Genomic DNA, 23,033 nt, shown 5'->3' with positions numbered 1-23,033 from the left:
CTAATTTGTGAACCCAAGTGTTATAAAAGCCAGAACTTTCATTCATAAAGGCTCTTACCGAATTAACATGCTGCCAAGTTAATTTATTTTTGTGCTTTTCCTATCATCTCTGTTTAATCGAAGGTTATCCTGATAAACTGTTGAAAATAAAAACAAACTGCAAAAAATAACTTGCTGCCATTTGCAGATATTGCTCTCCATCAATTTTAATTTACAATCAAAACAAAATGCAAAATAAATAGAATTCTATAGTGGATATTTAGGAATGCAACTGACATACATAACTTCTATTTTTATTGCTTTGTATTAGAAGAGACTTATTCCCATTGACTGATTTTATAATAAATTCATCTTATAAATCCAAATTAAGTCATCTGTTCTAATTGTGGATTTATCTGCTACTTAGGGAAAAAACATATTTATAAGTAAATATTTGTGTATTCTTTGGTAGCATTTATTGACACTGTTATGTGGCAGGCATTATACTCTAGGCTAAGGATATATTTGACAGGCTACAAACTGATAGCCTTTGGCTAAACACAAACCTATTGGGTTTCTGCATAATTGTGCATTTAGAAGAATAAAGACTATTGACTTAAGAATACTTTGAAACCACTGATTTGTAAAGTGTCCTACCTCTTCCAGTCAGTTGACTTCCACTCTTGCTTTTGCAGAGGTCCAGCTGGAGTAAGAGCCCAAGCCCTGGATAGGGATGGAAATCTGGTAGAAGATTTTGTATTTGATGGAGGAGTTGGGGATATTGGAAATCGCATTCTTCATGTGAGAAATGCACCTTCCCCTGCTGCTACTTCTTCTCTTGCAATTTCTGGAATGATTGCAGATGAAGTACAACAAAGATTTAAATTGTAAATAATGTAAGGAGCTAGGTATGCATTTTAATTTCCACATTCAGCAACAAGAATATACTAATTGCATCCTTTAAGGAAAATGATTTGAAAATCTCATTTTTAGGTATCTCATTTAGGTAACAACTGAATTGTTAGAATGCTGTAACATAGAAATAATAATTTTTTAAAGTCCATGCTCTTTTACCTTGTGAATAAAGAAGCAAGGTACAGTTATATCTGTCCTGAATCCCTGACTTTGTTATTGACCTCTCCTCACCAACCATGATCTAGAGATTTGGCTCTTCTAGAATTTCTGGGAACGAATGCACAAAAAATTGATTATTCCCTTAACTGATGGCACAGAAAATTGATTATTCCCTTAACCTTTTGGCTTTATGATATCTAAGCTTTTTTTTTCTCTCCTAAATAAGAAAATATAGTATATTGTAGGTTGTAAACCTGCTTTTAATTTTAATTAGTCATAGGAAAACTCACATTATTTGGAGCAACGGTATTTGTATTTGGGAATTTAAAATTCTTGATTTAAAGAAAATATATGAAATTTCACATTTTTAAGTAGTTTGAATAAGATCCTATATTAGCTATAATATTTGTAAGAAATAACTTCGCAAATGAAACATAAAGCCTTTATTATTCCCAGTCTTTTTATAACTGACTTAGTGTGGGGTTACCACTAAAGCAGTACACCATGAGTGGTTCTTGCCTACTCTTTATAGTCTTTTGTCGTTGAGAAACTAAAAAAACTTAGAACTGATAGGTTTTTTATGAGAGCAGTTTTAGAATCCTGACACTGGTATACAGAACTCTGTAATTTTAAAAATTATTTACCTCTAGATCTCTGTTTTTCAGTCACACCAAGTTTCTCAAACGTTGGCCAAGATCACTAATTATTCATGCCTACTTGGTTTTCAGGGATCCTATGAACTTTTATGAGGATATTTCTTCATTTGGGGGAAATACCTAACTTTGAGGCATTCACTTTTGTAAACCGCAAAAGTGCCTTACATTCATGTGTACTTCATGAGTATTTTAAATTGTGGCCCAGTGCCAATACTGTATACTGTATATATGTGTGTGGTCTCTGTTGAAATGATTCTTGCAGTTCAGAAAGTTGGAAAATAGAAATATAAATGAATTTATGGCAGCCTACTCATTGCGGAAACTTTTATTACAGAACCATCATTTAGATGAGACATTTTCATTCATTCCTTCATATATATGCTCTCTCAGGATTAATCTTCCACTGTTCATTCTTTCCTCTTATCTCTCCAAATCTGTGTGATAGATGAGTAAGGATGTGCATTTTGACTGATAGGAAAAACTTCTGTTTTCTTCCTTTTCACTTCAAGCCTCGGTGATTACATTGTTTGAGCTACCTCAACCATTAATCTGAAAGGCTGTATCACCAGCTCGTGTTCAAGAAGTAGCACATCCCAGGTATAGACGAGGCAGTTATTTGACACTTGGGATGAGCATTTTGAAAGCATTCAGAAACCAGCCCTAATGGTACTTCATAACAACTGATTCCTCCAAGAAATGTGACACACAGGATACTTTTCTGTTCCATTACAAGACTATTAAGAGATGGAAAATTTTACAATTCTCTGTTTCATGAACAGCGAGATTGCATATATACTAAGCTGTGAAAGGTTGAAATTACAAAAATAACTATTCTAATTAAAGCAACCCTTATTCCATTTGGGTCTATATTATGCCCCCAAAAAATACAAGTGAAAAAAATTATTGAAAGTGTTTTGAATGTGGAGGTTATTCTGTTTGTAAAACACTTTATATCAATCGGGTTTTGTTGTGTAATACTGATATGATATTTAAAAGTTTTGTGTACTTCTGAGAGAAGAAAAATGTAAATTAATATTAAAATATTTTAATGAGCCTTGGTGTTGTGAATATAATTTTTAGTTTCATAAAAACTCTGATTCAAGTAAATGTTTTGTATGTGAAACATGAACTATCATGGCTTTAAATAGAAGCCAATCTTTAAAAAAATGAAAAAACTATATTTGGGTATAATATAAAAATGAGGTTTATATTTTAGGTAAAAAGTGGAGCACTTTCCCACTTACAAAAATGGCTTTCAATTTGGTAATGGTGGCAATGTCTGGCTGACCTCAGTGTCATCTTCATACCCCAGAGCACCAGGGAACATTGTTGCTGTTCCATAGCAGAATATATAATGTAACATATAAACACACAATGCTTTGCGGGAGGTGGGGGGGCAATAAATCAAATTGGAGTTTCATAAATAATTATAGTTTCTCTTAGGAAGACATTCTGGTATGCTATCTCTTACAGGGCTTGGTTTCTGGGCATGAGCCTCCCATAAGGGTTATAGGGCAAATGATCAGAGAGCCTGCTCCAACTTCATTTCAGCAGGTGGACTGTAACAGGACCAGAGTTAGCTACAGCAACAAACCATGAAAGTGAGTGACAATGACATTATTGCTTCCTGTGGCATTGCTTTGGTTTGCTTCTGACAGGCAGCACTTGTAGCTTTAAATAAATTGAGGAAGTAGGAGAGAGTAAATGGGAGAAATGTTGAGTAAGTCCTTGAAAATGCTTTTCAGTGGGAGAATATTAGTGGTACAATTTTCTATGCCTTTTAAAATTTGAGATGTGCTTAGATTATTCAAGTTATCTTTCAAAAGCCATTCTAAATTCTAAAAGGACAAAATTACTATTTATCAAATAAATATAGCATATTAATTTTAACTCAAATTTATGATCGAGTATTGTATGTGTTTAATACCTCCATTTTTTTAATTTAAAAGATTTTAGGGGCGCCTGGGTGGCTCAGTCGTTAAGCGTCTGCCTTCGGCTCAGGTCATGATCCCAGGGTCCTGGGATCGAGCCCCGCATCGGGCTCCCTGCTCAGCGGGAAGCCTGCTTCTCCCTCTCCCATTCCCCCTGCTTGTGTTCCCTCTCTCGCTGTCTCTCTGTCAGATAAATAAAATAAAAAAAAAAAAAAAGATTTTTTTAATTTATTTATTTATTTATTTATTTGAGAGAGAGAGAAAGAGCAGGGGGTGGGGCAGAGGGAGAGGGAAAGGGAAAAACAGGCTCCATGCTGAGCATAGAGCCCAATGCGGGGCTCTGTTCCAGGAGCCTGGGAATATGACCTGAGCCAGAGGCAGACGCTTAACCCACTGAGCCACCCAGGCACCCACAATACTTCCCTTTTTTTTTTTTTTTAAGATTTTATTTATTTATTTCACAGAGAGAGACAGTGAGAGAGGGAACACAAGCAAGGGGAGTGGGAGAGGGAGAAGCAGGCCTCCCGCCGAGCAGGGAGCCCGATGTGGGGCTCGATCCCCGGACCCTGGGATCACGACCCGAGCCGAAGGCAGATGCTTAACAACTGAGCCACCCAGGCGCCCAATGCTTCCATTTTTTAAAAAGGATTTTATTTTTAAGTAATCTCTACACCCAATGTGGGGCTCAAACTCACAACCCTGAGATCAAGAGTCGCAGCCTCTACTGACAGCCCACCGTGTGCCCCTAATACTTATATTTTTTAATACTTGAAGCAAGTGTTTATAATGGGGTTGGAAAAATTTTTTTTTAAGATTTTATTTATTTATTTGACAGAGAGAGGGAGAGCACAAGCAAAGGGAGCAGCAGGCAAAGGGAAAGGGAGAAGGAGAAGCGGGCTCCCTGCTGCGGGACTCCCCTAGGATCATGACCTGAGCTAAAGACAGACGCCTAACCTACTGAGCCACCCAGGCTCCCCAGGGTTGGAAATTTTTTATTTACAAAATTTTTAAATTAATGTTTTGAGTAAGTACAGCATTGTTATGGTTGAAAATTCAAAAGTCCCCAAAATGTACTCAATAAAAGAATCTCCTCGGGGCGCCAGGGTGGCTCAGTCGTTAAGCATCTGCCTTCGGCTCAGGTCATGATCCCAGGGTCCTGGGATCGAGCCCCGCATCGGGCTCCCTGCTCAGCGGGAAGCCTGCTTCTCCCTCTCCCACTCCCTCTGCTTGTGTTCCCTCTCTGGCTGTGTCTCTCTCTGTCAAATAAATAAAATCTTAAAAAAAAAAAAAAAGAATCTCCTCTCCTCCAAGCCATCCAGTTCTCATCCTGATGCAACAAAAATTGTCAATATCTCTTGTACAGCCTTACAGAGATGATATATATAACAAAATCCCGCCTCTATTTTTTTTTTTTTTAAGATTTTATTTATTTATTTGACAGAGACAGTGTGAGAGAGCACAAGCAGGGGGAGCCGCAGAGGGAGAGGGAGAAACAGGCTTCCCGCTGAGCAGGGAGCCTGATGTGGGGCTCCATCCCAGAACCCTGAGATCATGACCTGAGCCGAAGGCAGATGCTTAACCGACTGAGCCACCCAGGCACCCCCGCCTCCATTTCTTTTACACAAGTGGTAGCACACTCTGCATACTATGTTATAGTCCCTGCTGTTTTCACTTTGCACTGTCTCTTTGATAATGTTCAAGTAGCCTGAACACAGTGGCCTGGTTCTTTTTGAATGATTTTATAGCTTCCATTCTGTGAATTTACTGTTATTTGTTGAACAAGGCCCTTATATCTACTGACGATTATTTAAATTGTTTATTTCCGGGGTACTTTTGTTTTTGCTGTAACAGTACTGCAGTGAATAACTTTGTGTTAAATCATTTTACATATAAGCAAGTATACCGATAGGACATATTCTTTTTTTTTTGTAAAGATTTTATTTATTTATTTGAGAGAGAGAATGAGAGAGAGAGAGCACATGAGAGGGGGGAGGGTCAGAGGGAGAAGCAGACTCCCTGCTGAGCAGGGAGCCCAATGTGGGACTCGATCGTGGGACTCCAGGATCATGACCTGAGCCGAAGGCAGTCGCTCAATCAACTGAGCCACCCAGGCACCCCCGATAGGACATATTCTTAGAATTTGCTGGGTCAAAGGGTATTTGCCTTTGCAACTTTGATAGATAGTGTCAAGTTGCCCTTGGTAGAGGTTGAACCAATTTAAGCTCTCATGAAAATTATACTAGAGTATTTATTTCTCCATATTCTCACCGACATAGTATATAATCAGACATTTTGATCTGTGTGGGTGGCTATTCTAGTAGGTAAAAAATTAATAGTATAAATTTTTTGTAATATGAGTGAAGTTGAACATGCTTAATATATATATATTTTTAAGATTTTATTTATTTATTTGTCAGAAAGAGAGAGAGCACGAGCACAAGCAGGGGGAGTGGCAGGCAGAGGAAGAAGCAGGCTGCCGGCTGAGCAAGGAGCCCAATGCAGGACTCTATCCCAGGACCTTAGGATCATGACCTGAGCCAAAGGCAGATGCTTAACTGACAGCCACCCAGGTGTCCCCATGTTTAATATACTTAAGAGACGTATTTCTTTTCTGTGAACCATTTTTTTCATATACTTTATCCTTTTTTCCCCTTGAGTTTTGGTCTTATTAATTTGTAGGAACTATTTACTTATTTATTTGAAGTAGGCCCTACGTGGAGCCCCACATGGGTCTTGAACTCATGACCTGAGATTGAGACCTGAGCTGATTTCAAGAGTCAGATGCTTAACTTTCTGAGTGACCCAGGTGCCCCTGTAGGAACTCTTTTAGATATTAGGGAAATGAACTATTTAGAAAATTAGTTGCAAATATTTTTTCCAGTTTGTCATCTGCCTTTTGGCTTACCTTGTGATTTTTTTTCCGTTCATTTTTAAAAATAGGTTTATCAATCTTCTAGATTTTGTATCATAGTAGAAACATCTTTTGTATTCTGAAGTTATAAACAAATTATTTTATGGTTTTAATTTTTTACATTTAAGTCTTTGACACTTCTGCAATTTATCCTAGTGTAGAGTGTGGGGTATGGATCCAACATTTTATTTTGGATGGCCCATTTGTCTGGTTGGGATTTTTACGGGTGTCCTTCTTGGGTTATCCCCCACATGCACGTGGATCACATTTCTGTTTGCCTAGCTCAGAGATCACAACTCAGATGCCTGTAGAGACTAGGCAGGTTACATAAAAGGGTGGAGAGTGCCGGGTAGGGAGTATAGCCAACTGGAAATGGGATGGCATACTTTTCTAAAGAGGGCAGCCACTACCCACTGCCTGTTGATTATTCTTTTGCAGGAATGCAGCAGGGCCCAATGTTGCTAGATTTTTGTCAAGAGAAGGGAAATCCATTTTTATATAAAATCTCTTGATTTTAAAATGTTAACGATTTTAAAATTTAAATATAGATTTGGATAAACAGAATGTGTCTTCAGGCCAGATTTGGCTCAGAGAAGTCTTCCAATATCCTTGGCCAAGAATGAAACTTCCCACTAACAACTTTACTCTCCTATAATACAATCACAGTCTAGTAGTTTGACAGCCTGGTAGTATACAGCTGGAGTTCTGGAAGAGGAGAGAAAAGACAGTCTATATAACCCAGTCTTTGTCGTCACTGATTGAAAAAGTAATTGGAGAAATACAAGCATTTCACCCTCTTTTTATCCCAAGTACATGGGAATGTGGATGTGACTTTATTAGAAGAAATTCGTGCTTCAGTGGATATTTGGATTAGAAAAATGAGTTTTCCAGCTCTGTCATTTTGATTTTGCCAAATGACAAATTGGTGTGTGTTTTGGGAAGGATAATTGTTGGGTTACTAATCCCAGAACTGAAGCGTGGCACAGTTTTTTTTCACCCTGCTCTTCCTTTCCCTTCCTCACTGCTGGTGGCTGACCCCACTGTGTGCTGAGGGCTTTCCAAGTCTCACCTCCGTCAGTCCTGAAAACATCACTCGATGAAATAGTTAACTATCTCCAAATGCCGAATAGCCATGTAGAGCACACGTTAAACATCGTGTCCGGCCGAATGTCCCTTTCTCTCCCCATCCTGAACTGCTCCCCATGACTGCAATACTGGGGCTCAGAGTGGCACCGAATCAGGATTGTTTTGGGAAGGTCGAGAGAAGGGAGCGTTTGTGTAAAACACAGTCATTTGGGTGGTCTGTCTGGAACAGGCCCCCTGCCAATCCCCAGCACAGGCCGACTTCCACCGCCAGCCCCGGCGCCTCTGCAACCCCGCGACCGGCCGGCGCCTCTGCCAGCTCCGCGGCGCGCATGCTCCGTGCGGGGCTTCTCCGGCGACCCAGGATAATGAGCGCCGGGCCCAGGGGGCGGGCCGAGCGGCGACTGCTAGAGCCGGGACCTCGGCGGCGGCCCCGGGGCGCTGTGCGCGGCTGCTACAAGGGCGGCGGCGGCGGCCAGCACTGTGCGCGCCAGTGTGGCTCGCTCGCCTGATGCGCACGCCCGCTCGGTCCCCAGAGCCCTCTAGAGGTGACTCGGGCGGGCCGGGTGGCGTTGCCTGTTGGGAGGGCGGGGATGAGGCAATGAGGAGACGAGCTGCCGCCGCCGCTGCTCTCCGCCAGCCGCGGCCGTAGCGGGAGTTGGGGCGGGGGCGAGGTCAGCCGTACCCCGCGCCGGGTTGCGAACCCAGACAAAGGAGGAGGAGCCGCCCGAGAAGAGGGCCAGCGCCGCCGGGAAAGGAGGCCGCCGTCTCGGTCGCAGCTGGAGGTCACCCGGACTCGGGCCGCCGCGCTTCCTCTGCGGACGCTGCGCGAGGCGAGGCCGCCTGGGCCGAGGAAACCGCCCCCGGAGCCCACGCCCACCCGCCGGCACCGCCCCCGAGCCGCCTCGGCCCTAGCTGCGGCCCGGGCGGGAGGCGGCGGCGGCGGCGGCGGCGGCGGCCGGCGAGGCGAGGCGGCCCGCGCCCTGCCTGTCAGGCCACCCGCCCGGCCCGGCTCGGTCCGCGGGCCGCCCCTGATGCGGAGGCGCTGCCGCCGGGGCCATGCAGCAGGCGCCGCAGCCGTACGAGTTCTTCAGCGAAGAGAACAGTCCGAAATGGCGGGGACTGCTGGTCTCGGCCCTGCGGAAGGTCAGTGCTGGTGCCCGGGCGGCCGCGGGGGCCGAGGGAGGTGCCGGGGCGGCCGCGGGCTGCGTTGGCCGAGCCCGGCGGCGGGCAGGCGGGCGGGGTGGGGGTTGCCCAGCGCGGGGCCCCGGCGAGCCTCTAACGGGGAGCTGCACGTCCTCCCATGCTCGGGTCCCGCGGGCCGGGCTGTTGCTCAGTGGCTGGCTGTGGGGGACTCAGGATTGCCTGTTGCATCCAAAAGGACGTTTTCTCAAGTTTTTGCCTGGCCCCGGAAGGAAGGTTTTGTTATGATCATAAAAATGGATTTCGTGTTGCAGTCATTTCGTCAGGCAACTTCCGCCGTTGGCCAATTTGTTGTCCTCAGGCTGGATTAGGGCAAGAGAAAGTCTCGCTGGTGTTTACATAGTTTCTAAAACAAAAGTTCATTTCCAGGCCCAGTAATTACTTTTAATCAGGTTCTTTGGGGGTGTTCCCCCAGGCAGTTTGCTTGTCAGGGGTGTCCATTCACGAGGCAGTACTTTTTTGTAACATGGATGTGTTTCACGTGTGAAATGTCAGTGGGCCCTAATACTCCTTTTAACAATTCTTGAGGGAAATTTAAAGTGCTTCCTCACTTCCTGCAAAAGGTGTCCTACCCATTTACAAGAGATTTCCCCTAAAAAATTTGGTGTTTCTTCACTGGGTGCAGTGTAGAACTTGGAATCATTTTAAGGGGGCAAAAAAGGTGCAGCTCATAAAAATCAACCTTTCAAGTTTGGTTGTATCCTGGATGCATCTCTCCTGTAGATGATGTGAGTCTCCGTTTGTGAATTTAGATAATCATACTATCATTTTTATAATAAACCTTTTTGTAAGGTCAAGACATTTAAAGACTGCAAGGTTAGACATCATGCCTGCTGAACATGGGCTTCCATTGACATTGATGCAAAGGGTTAGTACCGTCTGCATTTTGTGCAGAGTAACCAAGAATAAATTTTTAAAATAATAAAGAAAAAATAAACATTAATTTAAAAGACTGCATTTGGAAAATAAATCTTCATATAACAAATTTCTGTAAATGAAAGGAAGAAGCATATTTTAAAGGTGAGAACATTTTCCTCATGCATTCAGAGTTTCAGATTTTCCATCGTTTTCATAATTCTTACAAGGAGATATTGCCTCCAGGCAAGGAGATATTGCCTCCCTTGGGCCAAACACCAAGTCATGTCTTTTTAGAGAACTTGGTGGTGGAGGTAACTAGGGATAGTTATCATTTCACTGGCCTACTAGGTGTTAAAGTTAATTGACTTGACTTCCATGGGCAGCCTGATTCTACAAGAAGAGGGAAAGAAAAGCAAGTGCTCTAAGTAGTGATAATGAACTCTGGCCCAAGTTGAAAAGTAAAGGGGGATATGATATGCTCAGCTAGTGGTACTTTCTGGTAGCAAATAGTATTTGAATGTGTGTTGCATAATTTATTCAGTAGGTAGCTTTGACCCTAGTAATCCTGCATGAACAGAGACAGATTTACTTCTTCAGGTTAGGGTGGAAACAAAGCCAGAACAAGTATCCTAGTCCATTGCTTTGAGACTGTTATTTTGCATTTATATGCTGTGCTTGTTTACCTGGAGCTCAGGTGTCTTGTAGATCTGTATTGTCTTGTACCACAGTTCTTATTGATCCTTTGCTTATGGAATAAATACATCTAAGAAAATTTGGTCTTTTGTGGTGAACTGAATTCAAAAAGTAATTTCTATTTAATTCATTAATTTACCGTTATTAGAGAATTGAGATATATTCCTATGGAAGACTTTTTTTATATTTTTGGAAAATTTTTATTTTTATTGTTAATAATAACTGGATTATGTCCAGTTCTGTGGCATCTGGGTATTTGTGGTATTGCAACATCTAGGTTTATGGTGCCTGCTAAGAGTTATTGCTCATAAGGAGCTCAAGGTTCACTCTTCCTTTGTAGGATGTGTTACATTCTGGTATGTACCTGCCAGCCATACCTTTGTACAATGAGAAATCCTGCCATTTTGAGGGAGGCTCTGTCTTTACAGTCAAAGCATCTAGAACTTGGCTTGCTTCCTTCCTCCAGCTAACAGATAGTTACAAAGACTACTAGGATTAGTAGTAGTAGTAGTAGTAGTAGTAGTAGTAGTAGTAGTAGTATTGGACTACTAGGATTTTTCTCCTCCAGTTGGCTTTTTCCTTCATTGAACATGTGGAATACTTCATTTAACTTTTTTTCCCTTTATTTTTATCCAGGTATTTTTTAAATTGAAATATAATTGACATTAACATTTATTGAACACATTTTAGGTACTTGCACCATGCTGGAACTAAGATGAAATAAAGATGAATAAAAGCCATGCTCTAAAGGTGTTTACCATCTACACTGAACATTCTAAACTTTTTGGTTTTGGTTTATATAGATGAGATAGCTAGCAATTAGGAGCTCAGAGTTATGTAAGGAATATCTATATGTGTGTGTGAAAAGAGCAATGTAGTTTAATTGGCTCTATCAGATTCTACTTGGGCATCTTGGGGGAATCTCTAAAACTTGAAGTGTAATTTTCTGAAAGGTAAAATCATGACTCATGCAAATATAAACAAACGTGTGTCAGTGATTTTGATTCAACTTATTACCTAATGGGGAACTCATAAGTTAATGTTAAAACTACTTCATATGAAAATTTTAGGAGGTAGGTATTTAATAGACAACTTAATAAAGGAATATTAAGATAAGATTCTTGGGTTAGATACAAAATTAGTTAATACCCTATAGGAATAGAAACAGTAAGTTTTGGATTGTCTTTTCCACTGATATGAAATTATTTGCATCTGTACCAGACAAAAATCTCAATGTTAATCTTACAGATTTGTAACATAGCCCAGTCAATAGAGAGTATTCAAAGGTTTGAGCACAGCATTGTACTGAAAGATACCTAGTAATCTCTTCTGTTTATTTTCAAGTTTTGGCTAATTTTTATGAAAATCAGATTATATGGTGAAGTCACCATTGTTGACCCTGAAAACACAGGGGATTTTTTAAACCAACATTAAATATTTATTTCACCACATAGAAACACAAACATTGAAAAATAGATTTATGGAGGGGCGCCTAGGTGTCTCAGTCGTTAAGTGTCTGCCTTCCGCTCAGATCATGATCCCAGGGTCCTGGGATCGAGCCCCGCATCGGGCTCCCTGCTCCACGGGAAGCCAGCTTCTCCCTCCTGCACTCCTCCAGCTTGTGTTCTCTTTCTTGCTGTGTCTCTGTCAAATAAATAAATAAAATCTTAAAAATATATATATGTTTATGAAAAAATTTTGGAAATAGAAATGTGGTGTTCTTTAACTTTTTGTTGTTTTTTTTTTTTTAACTTTTAAAACAACTTCAGGTAGAGCATTTAAATACATAAAGAACTACAAAGGGTAAAGCAGAGGGAAATGACATTACTAATGGATAATACATGGATTGTTAACATTACTGCTAAATTATGTGTCTTCCCTAAAAGAGCCAGAAACATAAATGCCTTCACCACTACTCCCCAAGAAGACTGAAGCTATCATATTACTTGAGAGGAAAAAAGAGTGGGGGATATACTTGTAAATGCAGCTTATTACCTCTGTCTTTGAAATGCCTTTGGTGCTTTGTGTTTGTGCTATTGATTGTATGCTGAAAAAATCAGTGTAAGCAAATTCTACGTATGGGAAACATGCCTTGAAATCATTTTATCAGGTTTTTTAGTCTCTGTTGTTTCCCTCGTAGATGCCTTTTCTGTGGGGTGTTCTTCACCAGGCTAAATGTGGAAAAGAAAATGTCTTGTCTATCTGTAGTTAAAAATGTCATAGAGAGTTAGAAAGAATTGGTTGAACTGTTCCTGACTCTAATTCAGGTAAAATATGAACCCCCCCCCCCCAAACATTACAGTTTGCTCTTAGATATCTGTTTAGAATGTAAGAGGTATGAGACAATGTCTATTAATTAAATAGCAGTCTATGGCAAGGAAGAAGAGGGCAGGAGGTTTTGGTTTAGAAATGCTTTTGTGAACTCTGGAAGATTCTAGTGTTTCTGCCTTTGTACTGTCTCTTGGAACGATTTTAGAAGACTGCTCTGAATCTTTCTGGGGCCCAGAAGAAAAGTATAGGGTCTTTGAGAAAATAAATTTGGTGTCACTGACACAAGAGGGTCAGGGAAGGCTTCTCTAGGGAGGTAACATTGTGCTGCGTTCTGGAGGATATATTCAAATATTTACGGAGTGCCTCATGGGTGCCCTGCACTACTCCTGATACTGAGGTTGTAGTAAGGCCCCTGCTCTCATAAAGCTTCCATTCTAAATGCCTGTGTGGGAGAGGCCTGGGAAGGACAGACAATAAAGAACAATTATCTGAAAGATCAATAGGAATTAACAAGACAAAGAAAATGGAGAGAAAGGCTGAGGGAAAGGTAGGAACATGACTTGTTTTAAAGAAGCAAGACCAAATGAAGAGGCTAGTTTGGTAGACCAGGTTAAGGTTTCTACCTGAGAGTAGGAAGCCCTGTAGTGTTATTTATGTAACAAAATAATTAGATTAACTTGATCAAAATTGCTTTTTAAAAAGATCACTCCAGCTGAAAGCTAGGAATGAATAGGATATCCTATGATTTTTTTTGTGATGTCAGGCCTGCTCTGGATTTCCTAAAGCCACTGACTATAACAGTAGAACTCCAGGGAGTCATTTGGAATTATTCCAAACTAATAATGACCCAAACTGACCCAAGGGGTTCAGCCAGAACTGGATGAGCATTAGGAATGCATTTTAATTTGCTGCATTTAGCTCCCTGTCAGCCATGATTTAGTAGCCGTCCTCTATTTTCAGTTTAATTTTGGTATGGTATATTTGGAGCAATAATATTCCATTAAAGTGTTTTATGCTGACTATCCAAAGCATTACCTGTGTTACCACTTGACATAAATCAAGTATATGTCTTTTATTTTAACCATGGTCTTTCTTTCAAGGGAACAGTAGTTTGATTACATTGTCTTTTTGAATCAGGAAGGAATTTTAATGGAACTAATGGATTTAGCATTATCTCATGTAGTCACGTTTATAAGAACATACGATAGTTAGAAAATCTTTGAAAGGTGTAACGCGTTATACTCTTCACATTTTTTTTCTTTTCTTTTTTTAAAGATTTTATTTATTTATTTGACAGAGAGAGACACAGCGAGAGAGGGAATGGGAGAGGGAGTGGGAGAGGGAGAAGCAGGCTTCCCGCGGAGCAGGGAGCCCGATGCAGGGCTCGATCCCAGGACCCTGGGATCATGACCTGAGCCGAAGGCAGACGCTCAACGACAGAGCCACCCAGGCGCCCCTACTCTTCACATTTTAATGTGTAGAAATGAAGCAACACAAAATTACATCAAGATCTAGATACGAGCACTAGTATTGTCTCTTCCAAGTAAGATTTTCATTCTCCCTGTTTTCTTCATTAAATCATTTTGTAAACTCAAACATTAGCTCTTACTTACATAGCACTTTCTAATTCTTTCTTAACCTACCCATTAGCAGCATTTGGCAGTTGAACTCCTCCTTTTCTTTTTTAAAATTTTTTTTTTTTTTTTAAGATTTTATTTATTTGCGAGAGAGACAATGAGAGACAGAGAGCATGAGAGGGAGGAGGGTCAGAGGGAGAAGCAGACTCCCTGCTGAGCAGGGAGCCTGATGTGGGACTCGATCCCGGGACTCCAGGATCATGACCTGAGCCGAAGGCAGTCGCTTAACCAACTGAGCCACCCAGGCGCCCCTGAACTCCTCCTTTTCTTATTTGGCTTCCAGGACACCAAGCTCTGCAGGTTTTCTCCCTCTGGCTATTACTTTTAGGTCCTCTCCTTTGTTGAGTCCTCTTCTTCTCCCCAAACTACATCATCCTGACCTTCCCAGAGCTTAGTTTTTGGACTTCTGTTTCTATTTACAGTCACTTGGAGATCCCGTCCAGCCTCATGGCTTCACATGTCATCTGTATCTGATGATTTCCATATTTTTATCTCTGGCTCAGACCTCTCTCCTGAGCTTGGGTATCCAACTTCTTTCTTGATACTTCCACAGGGATGTGTGATAGGCATCTCAACCAATACTGAGCTCCTTCTCTCCCCATCAAAACCTGCTCCTTTTGTAGTGTTTCCTATATCAGTAAATGGTTAGCTACTGCATCCTTCAAGTTGCTCCAAATAAAAATCTGGAGTTGTTCTTGAATCCTGTCTTTCTAATTTGTCTAATCTGTCAGCAGATCGTTCAGCTCTACTTTAAAAACTGTAGCTATACTCAACCACCATTTCTTACTCTTCTACTTCTACTACCTGGGACCAAGCCATCACCAATCTCCTGGAGTGCTAAAATAGCCTATAACTGGTCTCCTCTCTTCTGCCCTTGCCCCATTCAGTCTTTTCTCAACACAGCAGAGATAAGTGATATCTTGTCATTCCTTTGTTCAAAACTCTCATTGCTTCTCAGAATAAAAGTCTAAGTCCTCTCACTAGGTTACTATACTCTGATGCTGCCTGTTGCTTATACATCTCTGACTTCATACTTCTCTCCCTTTTTTGCTCTGCTCCTTCCCCACAGTGGCTTCCTTGTACCCACAGACACATTCTAATGTGTAGACATCAGGGTTTTTGTACTTGCTGTTTCTTCTGCCTAGAACAGCCTTCCTGCAAATTAAAAACATGACTGGTCCTTGTACCTTCTTTAAGTCTTCAGACAAACATCATCTTGAAGAGGACTCCTCTTCCAGCCTATTTAAAACCACTACATCCCCTGCTTCCTGGACATTCCTATGTAGATGTTCACAACATAACCCAATCCAAGTTTATTATTGTCCTAACCTCCAGTATAAACGATATACTCAATATTCAAGCCAGAAACCTGGTCATCACCCTTCCCTTCCATCTCACATCAGGTTCAAATCTCATCAACATTGAGTCTTGATTCTTTCTCCTAATTAGAGGTTTTTTTGTTTTTTTTTACATTTTTTGCTGTGTATCCCCAAAAGAATTTTTTAATTGCACGTTTTTATGTTGACATCTAAAAATGTTCATCTTCAAGTTCAGTTAGTTGCAGAAGATATAATTTTATGTGTTCTAAATACTGATATTTTAAAGTAAAACAGTTCCATTAGTCTTTTATTTTTTATTTTTTTAAGATTTTATTTATTTGAGGGGCACCTGGGTGGCTCAGTTGTTAAGCGTCTGCCTTCGGCTCAGGTCGTGATCCACCGCTCGGTGGGAAGCCTGCTTCTCCCTCTCCCACTCCCCCTGCTTGTGTTCCCTCTCTCGCTGTGTCTCTCTCTGTCAAATAAATAAATAAAATAAAATAAAATATTTTATTTATTTGAGAGAGAGCACAAGAAGGGGGAGGGTCAGAGGGAGAAGCAGACTCCCCTCTGAGCAGGGAGCCTGACTCAGGGCTCGATCCCTGGACTCTGGGATCATGACCTGAGCTGAAGGCAGACACTTAACCGACTGAGCCACCCAGGCACCCCCCCCATCAGTCTTTTAAATATATCTGGTGAAATCTAAATACCATAGCATGTTGATATCCACCATTGATCCTTTTAAAATATACATGACAAAGTGCTTTTTTTTTTAAACGTTTTTATTTTAATTCCAGTTAACATAACAGTGTTATATTAGTTTCAGGTGTACAATATAGTGATTCAACAATTCCATACATCATCATGACAAGTGCACTCCTTAATCCCCATCACCTATTTCACCCATCCCCCCCATCTTCCTCCCCTCTGGTAACCATCAGTTTGTTCTCTATAATTAAGAATCTGTTTCTTGGGAAGCCTGAGTGGCTCAGTTGGTTAGGCGTCTGCCTTCAGCTCAGGTCATGATTCTGGGGACCTGAGATCAAGCCCTGCGTCTGCCTCCCTGCTCAGCAAGGGAAACTTCTTCTCCCTCTCTCTGTGCCTGCCGCTCTTCCTGCTTGTGCTCTCTCTTTCTGTCAAATAAATAAATAAAATCTTAAAAAAAAAATCTGTTTCTTGGTTTCTCTCTCTCTTTTCCCGTTTGCTCATTTGTTTTGTTTCTTAAATTCCACATATGAGTGAAATCATACGGTATTTGTCTTTCTCTGACTTATTTCACTTAGCATTATACTTTCTAGCTTCCTCCATATCGTTGCATATGGGACAAAGTGCTTTTTTTTTTTTTTTAAGATTTTATTTATTTGGCAGAGAGAGACACAGCAAGAGAGGGAACACAAGCAGTGGGAGTGGGAGAGGGAGAACCAGGCTTCCCGCCGAGCAGGGAGCTTGCTCGATGCGGGGCTCAATCCCAGGACCCTGGGATCATGACCTGAGCCGAAGGCGGACGCTTAACAGCTGAGCCACCCAGGCGCCCCGACAAAGTGCTTTTTTAACAGTTGGAAATTTTACGTTATTCTTTTTTCTCTGTGAACTTTTCATTCCACTTCCTCTGCATAATTATATTTTAATATATGTTTATGCTTAAAAGTCTTTGATCCCTCCTTTATATTTACACTTTCCTCAACAACAAAAATGCTGTATATTGAATTTTTAAAAATTTCTTCAATGACCATGAAGCGTCAAATTCTTTCTTTTAGGGTGCCTGGGTGGCTCAGTCTGTTAAGTGTCTGCCCTCTGCTCAGGTTGTGATCCTGGGTTCCTGGGATGGAGCCCCACATCAGGCTCTTTGCTCAGCAGGGAGTCTCTCCCTCTCCCTCTGCCCCTTTGTCACCCACCCCCACTCATGCTGTCTCTCATGCCCTCACTCTCTTCTCTCTCCCAAATAAATAAATAAATTAATTTAAAAAATCTTTAAAAAAATCTTTTAGAGTGAATTGCTAGTAGGACATAGTTGATCAAAAGAACATACATGTCATGGATTTTGAAAAATTAGTAATTATAAAGCTTTGTTGAATATGCATTATTCAGTGACATATATGTGGCTGTTTACATTGTTTTTAAATTAGTTCATGTTTCATGGGTGACTATTGCTAGAATGAGATAGGGTCTTGCAGGAGTGAATCACAGTTGAGCATCATTTCTATTCCTGTTTCCCATTTCTGTAGATATAAGCCCTGAGAACCCTTGTTAACATAAATAGAAGAACGATTTAAAGTAATCAAGGTCATTTTTTAAACGTTTTTCAAATTATATGCCAAAAATTGTTATCTATCAAAAAGTTAGTCTTAATGATATATCAGCCAGTAACTTATTTAGGTTCTCCTGCAATTTTGTTTAAAGTAAAAAGTTGGAAACCACCTGACTTGCAGAATAATTTGTTGCCTGGTCTTCAGAGCTATTCACTTTTTCATTTTCTAGCTTTTCCAGGACATGCCAAAAGACTAATAATTATAACTGTTACTTTTTTGCTTAGAGATACTTTATTTAGTCCAATATATCCAAGAAAGATTGGGAAAATGAGAACAATATTAACTTTAGCACACTTTAGCTATGATGATACTTATTAATAACATGTATTTTACCTTATGATGTTCTTTAAACATATTTTCATTGAATCCTTGGAGCTGTATATCTAGTTCATTGTATTCATTTTCTGTTGCTGCTTAACAAATTATTATAAGCTTTAGGGGTTTAATACAACACAGGTTTATTGTCTCAGTTTCTGTAAATTAAAAGTCTAGGCACAGTTTAGCTGGGTTCTCTGCTTAGGGTCTCAATCAAGGTTTTGGCTGGGGCTGCAGTCTCATTTGAAAGCCTCTTCCAAGCTCATGTAGTTATTGGCAGAATTCATTTCCTTGCAGTTGTATGTCTGAGACCCTCAGCTCCTAGAGGCTGCTGCCATTCCTTGCCGCATGACCCTCCCTATAACATGTCAATTTGCTTCTTCAAGGCCAACAGGAATGCATCTGGTGCTGTTTCTTATCTCGTACTTCTGCACCTGCTTTTAAAGGACTCACCTGATTTGGGTCAGGCCTATCCAGGATGATAATGTTTCAGTTAACTCAAAGACAACTGATTAGGGACCTTAGTCAGTTTTGCCTTATATGGTAACTTGATCATAAGAGTGCTATCCCATCATATTCCAAGTCCTGCTCACACTCAAGAGGCGTATACAGAGCATGTACATCAAGGGGTGGGAATCCTAGGGGCCACCTTAGAATTCTGCCTACCACACTCATTCATTTAATGTAAAATATTCACCATATAACCAAATCGGTAAGGTTAGTTTTAATTGTCACGCCAACCAACCTCATCATATTTATCTTATTTGAGACAAGGTCTGACTTAATTTTCCAGGTCAAATGAATGTCTTAATACATGTCACATGCCAACCATCTCACTTCTGAATTCTAATTGTAAGATAAAAAAATAGTTAAGGTGTGAAAACTTGCTTTGAATTTTTTCTTTTGAGTGAAATAAAGTAATGTTGCCTTTTAGTATTTTTTTTTTTTTGTAATGATTTTATTTATTTGAGAGAGAGTGAGAGATCACGAGCAGGGTGGGAGGGGTAGAGGGAGAAGCAGACTCCCCGCTGAGCAGGGAGCCTGATGTGGGACTCATCCCAGGCCCCTGGGATCATGACCTGAGCTGAAGGCAGATGCTTAACTGACTGAGCCACCCAGGCTCCCACCTTTTAGTTTTTCTTAAAGATGCTTTCTTTTCTTTGTTTTCGTTATGTTTTTCTTCTTAGTAAGGTTGTGTTTTTTGATAGTAGGCTAGGGGATGGAAGAAGCAACGTACTTAAATGAAAAATACTTGTAATTGTCTCTTTGTTTAGTGTCCTAGATTTATTATTTTTTTATTGCCCCCTGCCCAGAGCAGCACACCATAGTGAGATCAGAGTAAAGATCTGCCTTTCTTCAGTAAAGTGGGAGGGGGGCAGTTGGGAAGAAGAGGTGGGAAAGGAGAACCTGTTTTCTCCTTGAGTGCAGGTACCTTGTCAGGCAGATGATCTTTTTTTTTTTGTTTTTTAAACATTTCTTTATTTATTTGAGAGAGCGAGTGAGAGCACGTTGTGTGTGAGTGGTGGGAGGGGCTGGGGGAGAGGGAGAGAGAATCTCAAGCAGACTCCCCACTGAGTGGGGAGCCCGACATGGGGCTCGGTCCCACGACCCTGAAATCACGACCTGAGCCAATAATCAAGAGTTGGACACTTAACCAACTGAGCCGCACAGGCACCCCTGTGGCAGATGTTCTTTAAGAAAGAGTACGTATGGTAGTTTTGATAGTATGCTGAAGGAAGTGGATATTTGGCTCAGGGAGTCTTAAACTTTGAATAAAGCATATTTAGAATAGTGATCTTTTCCTAGTTCACAGGGGAAAAAAGCCAGTATTAATTTTTTTCAATTTCAATTTTATTTTTTGCTCACAAGTTTTTCTTAAGTCTATGGTGTGGTGCCTGCTGCTGTTTACTTGCTAGTGTGTAATGGAAGATTATAAAACAAATGAAAGAGAGAGGTTTTATAGGAAAAAGAGTTTATGATACTCTTTGTTTTTTCTTACAAATGTGTGCCTGTAGTTTCCAGTTTTATAGTCATTTTTACTAATAATACTCCTCTCTATGATGTAATATTAACCTCTTAATAATTTCATATTCTGCCAAGAGCACTGTGACTTCCAAAGGCTTTACCACTGGAATAAGTTGGGAACCATTGATTTAGCCTGCGCTTTCTTGGCTTTACAGGCTAACGGCCTGCCTCTGTGGGGATGGACTTAACAGATCATGTGCCATTTCATTCCATTCAAGGAAAATTTTAATGACAAAAATTTTAGCCTCCACTAATAGTCTTCTCTACATGTTTTGATTATTTTATGGTAAACCCTCACCTAATATTAAGCTAAATAGAGTGAGATACTTGGCCTGTACTTACCTCCTTTTTAAATAAACTTACATTTAAAACCCCTAAAGAAAGTTCCTAATTAAGAGCGCTGAATCTAAGTGAGAAGCGAATATTAAAAGTCAGTGGGAATTGAGCATTGAGTGGGAATCTCCCCATGTTTAATGTTACATGGGATAACTGAGTCTCCTGGTACATACCCAGTGAAATTAAAGCAAATTTTATGGAGTTCTCAATTTTTCCCGGTCCCCAGATTTCAGTGAGGCCAAGAAATCTGTTTGATACTGTGAATTTATTTATTGAACAAGTATTTACTGAGTGCTTTCATTATACAAAGCATGGCACTAGATTACCTGTGTGTTAGTAATAAAGGGGTGGGGAAATAGGAGGAAACCAAAAACATAAGAAATGGTTCTGACCCTGAAGAGTTGAGAGTGTGCAGCTGTGGTTTCATTATACATCCTAGTCAAAAAATTGCTACCTTAGAATATTATATGTTTATATTATTTTTTAAAACTTTATTGGGAGTATAATTGACACATAATAAACTGTACATATTTAAAGGATACAGTTTGATAAGTTTTTATGTATGTATATTTCAGTGAAGCCATCACAATAAAAATACTGAATATATCCTTCAGCCCCATGATTTCCTCTTGACTCTGACTCTCTTTAATTCTCCCTCCTTCTCCATTTCTTGTACCCAAGCAATTACTGATCTGCTTTCCATTATTGTAGATTGCATTTTCTAGAGTTTTGTAGTAATGGAATCATACAATATATACTCTTTTTTTTTTTTTTTCTGGCTTCTTTGACTCAGCGTATTTTGCAAGTCCTCCATTTTGTGTATTATATTAATAGTTCACTCCTTTTTATTGCTCAGTAGTATTCCATTGTGTGGATATAGCACTGTTTATCTCTTTATTAATGTACCTTTGATTCTCAGATCTTGGCTATTACAAATGAAACTGCTGTGAATATTTAGGTACAAGTCTTTGTATGGACATAGTTTCCTTTTTTCTTGGGTAATTACCAAAGAGTGGCTGGATCAGATAGGTGTATGTTTAATTTTTTAAGTAATTATCAAACTTTCCCATTCAAACTGTTGTACAGTTTTACATTCCCACCAGCAAAGTCTGAGAGTTCCAGTTCTTCCTGCCCACATTTGATACTTAATTTAATTTTAGCCATTGTAATACATGTCAGCAGTATTTTGTAGTTGATTGTGTATATTTTTAGAATGAAATTTGTTGCTTTTTTTTAAACTGAATTTTAACTCTTTTATAACAACAACAAAACTTCCAGTATTCTTTTCTTTTTTTTTTTTAAGATTTTATTTATTTATTTGACAGAGAGAGACCGTGAGAGAGGGAACACAAGCAGGCAGAGTGGGAGAGGGAGAAGCAGGCTCCCCGCTGAACAGAGAGCCCGATGCGGGGCTCGATCCCAGGACCCTGGGATCATGACCTGAGCCGAAGGCAGACGCCCAACGACTGAGCCACCCAGGCGCCCCACTTCCAGTATTCTTAATTGATGTTTGAGACATTTGCATCCTTGCAAAAATTTTGGCAATAGAATGAACAATTTGGCATAAATAAATGTCATACCATGTAGCCAGAGAGATTTATTTCTACATTATACCAAAACCTCAAATGTTAATTGATGAAACAAATGCACTGGCAAGATTTTTTATTTGATTGTGAATATGGAGAACTGGAAAATATAAATTAGGAAATAACACTTCTGAAACTTGTCAAATCTAGTGTTTATCTTGGTATAAGATAATTTAAAGTTTAATATTTTTATGTGTGTATACATGGATCTATATATAGTATCATGACTATTCTTTTTACAGTGTATGTATAAGGAAATACCTTCTGGCAATTTGAAAATATGGTGTAACTAAAATACAGGTCTGACTTGTTACTCTACTGTTAAAGACTGAAAATTATTTTAATTGCTCTTTTTCTGACTAGTCTTTCAGAAAAATATGGTAGGTTAGTTCTGATGTGGTAATTTTATTTACTGTCTCTTAGGGTGCTGAGATAGTAAATACTGTGCAAGTACAAAGTGTGGTTATCTTCCATTGTCACCTTGATGTCCTATTAGTATTTATGTGTGGGATTTTAACATTATATATTTGTTTTTATGACTTTTCATATTTGCAATTACTTTAAGAAGTGTGGCATAAGAAATTTTGATGCTCAGTGTTAAAGTTGCTTTGCAGGTTATTTACCAAAATCATAATCACAGGAAAAAAAATCCATTCGGGGCACCTGGGTGGTTCAGTCGTTAAGCATCTGCCTTCGGCTCAGGTCATGATCCCAGGGTCCTGGGATTGAGCCCCGCATGGGGCTCCCTGCTCGGCGGGAAGCCTGCTTCTCCCTCTCCCACTCCCCCTGCTTGTGTTCCCTCTCTCGCTGTCTCTCTCTCTGTCAAATAAATACATAAAATCTTAAAAAA

General features: G+C 40.1%; 2 protein-coding genes across 2 annotated transcripts in view; both read left to right on the top strand.

The window, feature by feature from the left end:
• L2HGDH (L-2-hydroxyglutarate dehydrogenase) overlaps positions 1-2,757 on the top strand; it is a 43,348-nt gene extending 40,591 nt beyond the window's left edge. The window contains exon 10 of the mRNA XM_032405049.1: positions 675-2,757. Within this exon, the coding sequence (XP_032260940.1) occupies positions 675-870 (196 nt within the window). The 3' untranslated portion in view covers positions 871-2,757. The remainder of the gene's footprint in view (positions 1-674) is intronic.
• A 5,855-nt stretch (positions 2,758-8,612) lies between these two features.
• SOS2 (SOS Ras/Rho guanine nucleotide exchange factor 2) overlaps positions 8,613-23,033 on the top strand; it is an 83,268-nt gene continuing 68,847 nt past the window's right edge. Inside the window, exon 1 of the mRNA XM_032405041.1 lies at positions 8,613-8,780. Coding sequence (XP_032260932.1) covers positions 8,694-8,780 — 87 coding nt within the window. The 5' untranslated portion in view covers positions 8,613-8,693. The remainder of the gene's footprint in view (positions 8,781-23,033) is intronic.

The sequence above is a fragment of the Phoca vitulina genome, unplaced genomic scaffold, assembly GCF_004348235.1.
Source record: "Phoca vitulina isolate PV1807 unplaced genomic scaffold, GSC_HSeal_1.0 scaffold7, whole genome shotgun sequence".
NCBI lineage: Eukaryota > Metazoa > Chordata > Mammalia > Carnivora > Phocidae > Phoca > Phoca vitulina.
The sequence above is the reverse complement of the archived record's forward strand: the minus strand, read 5'-3'. Positions and strand labels throughout refer to the sequence as shown.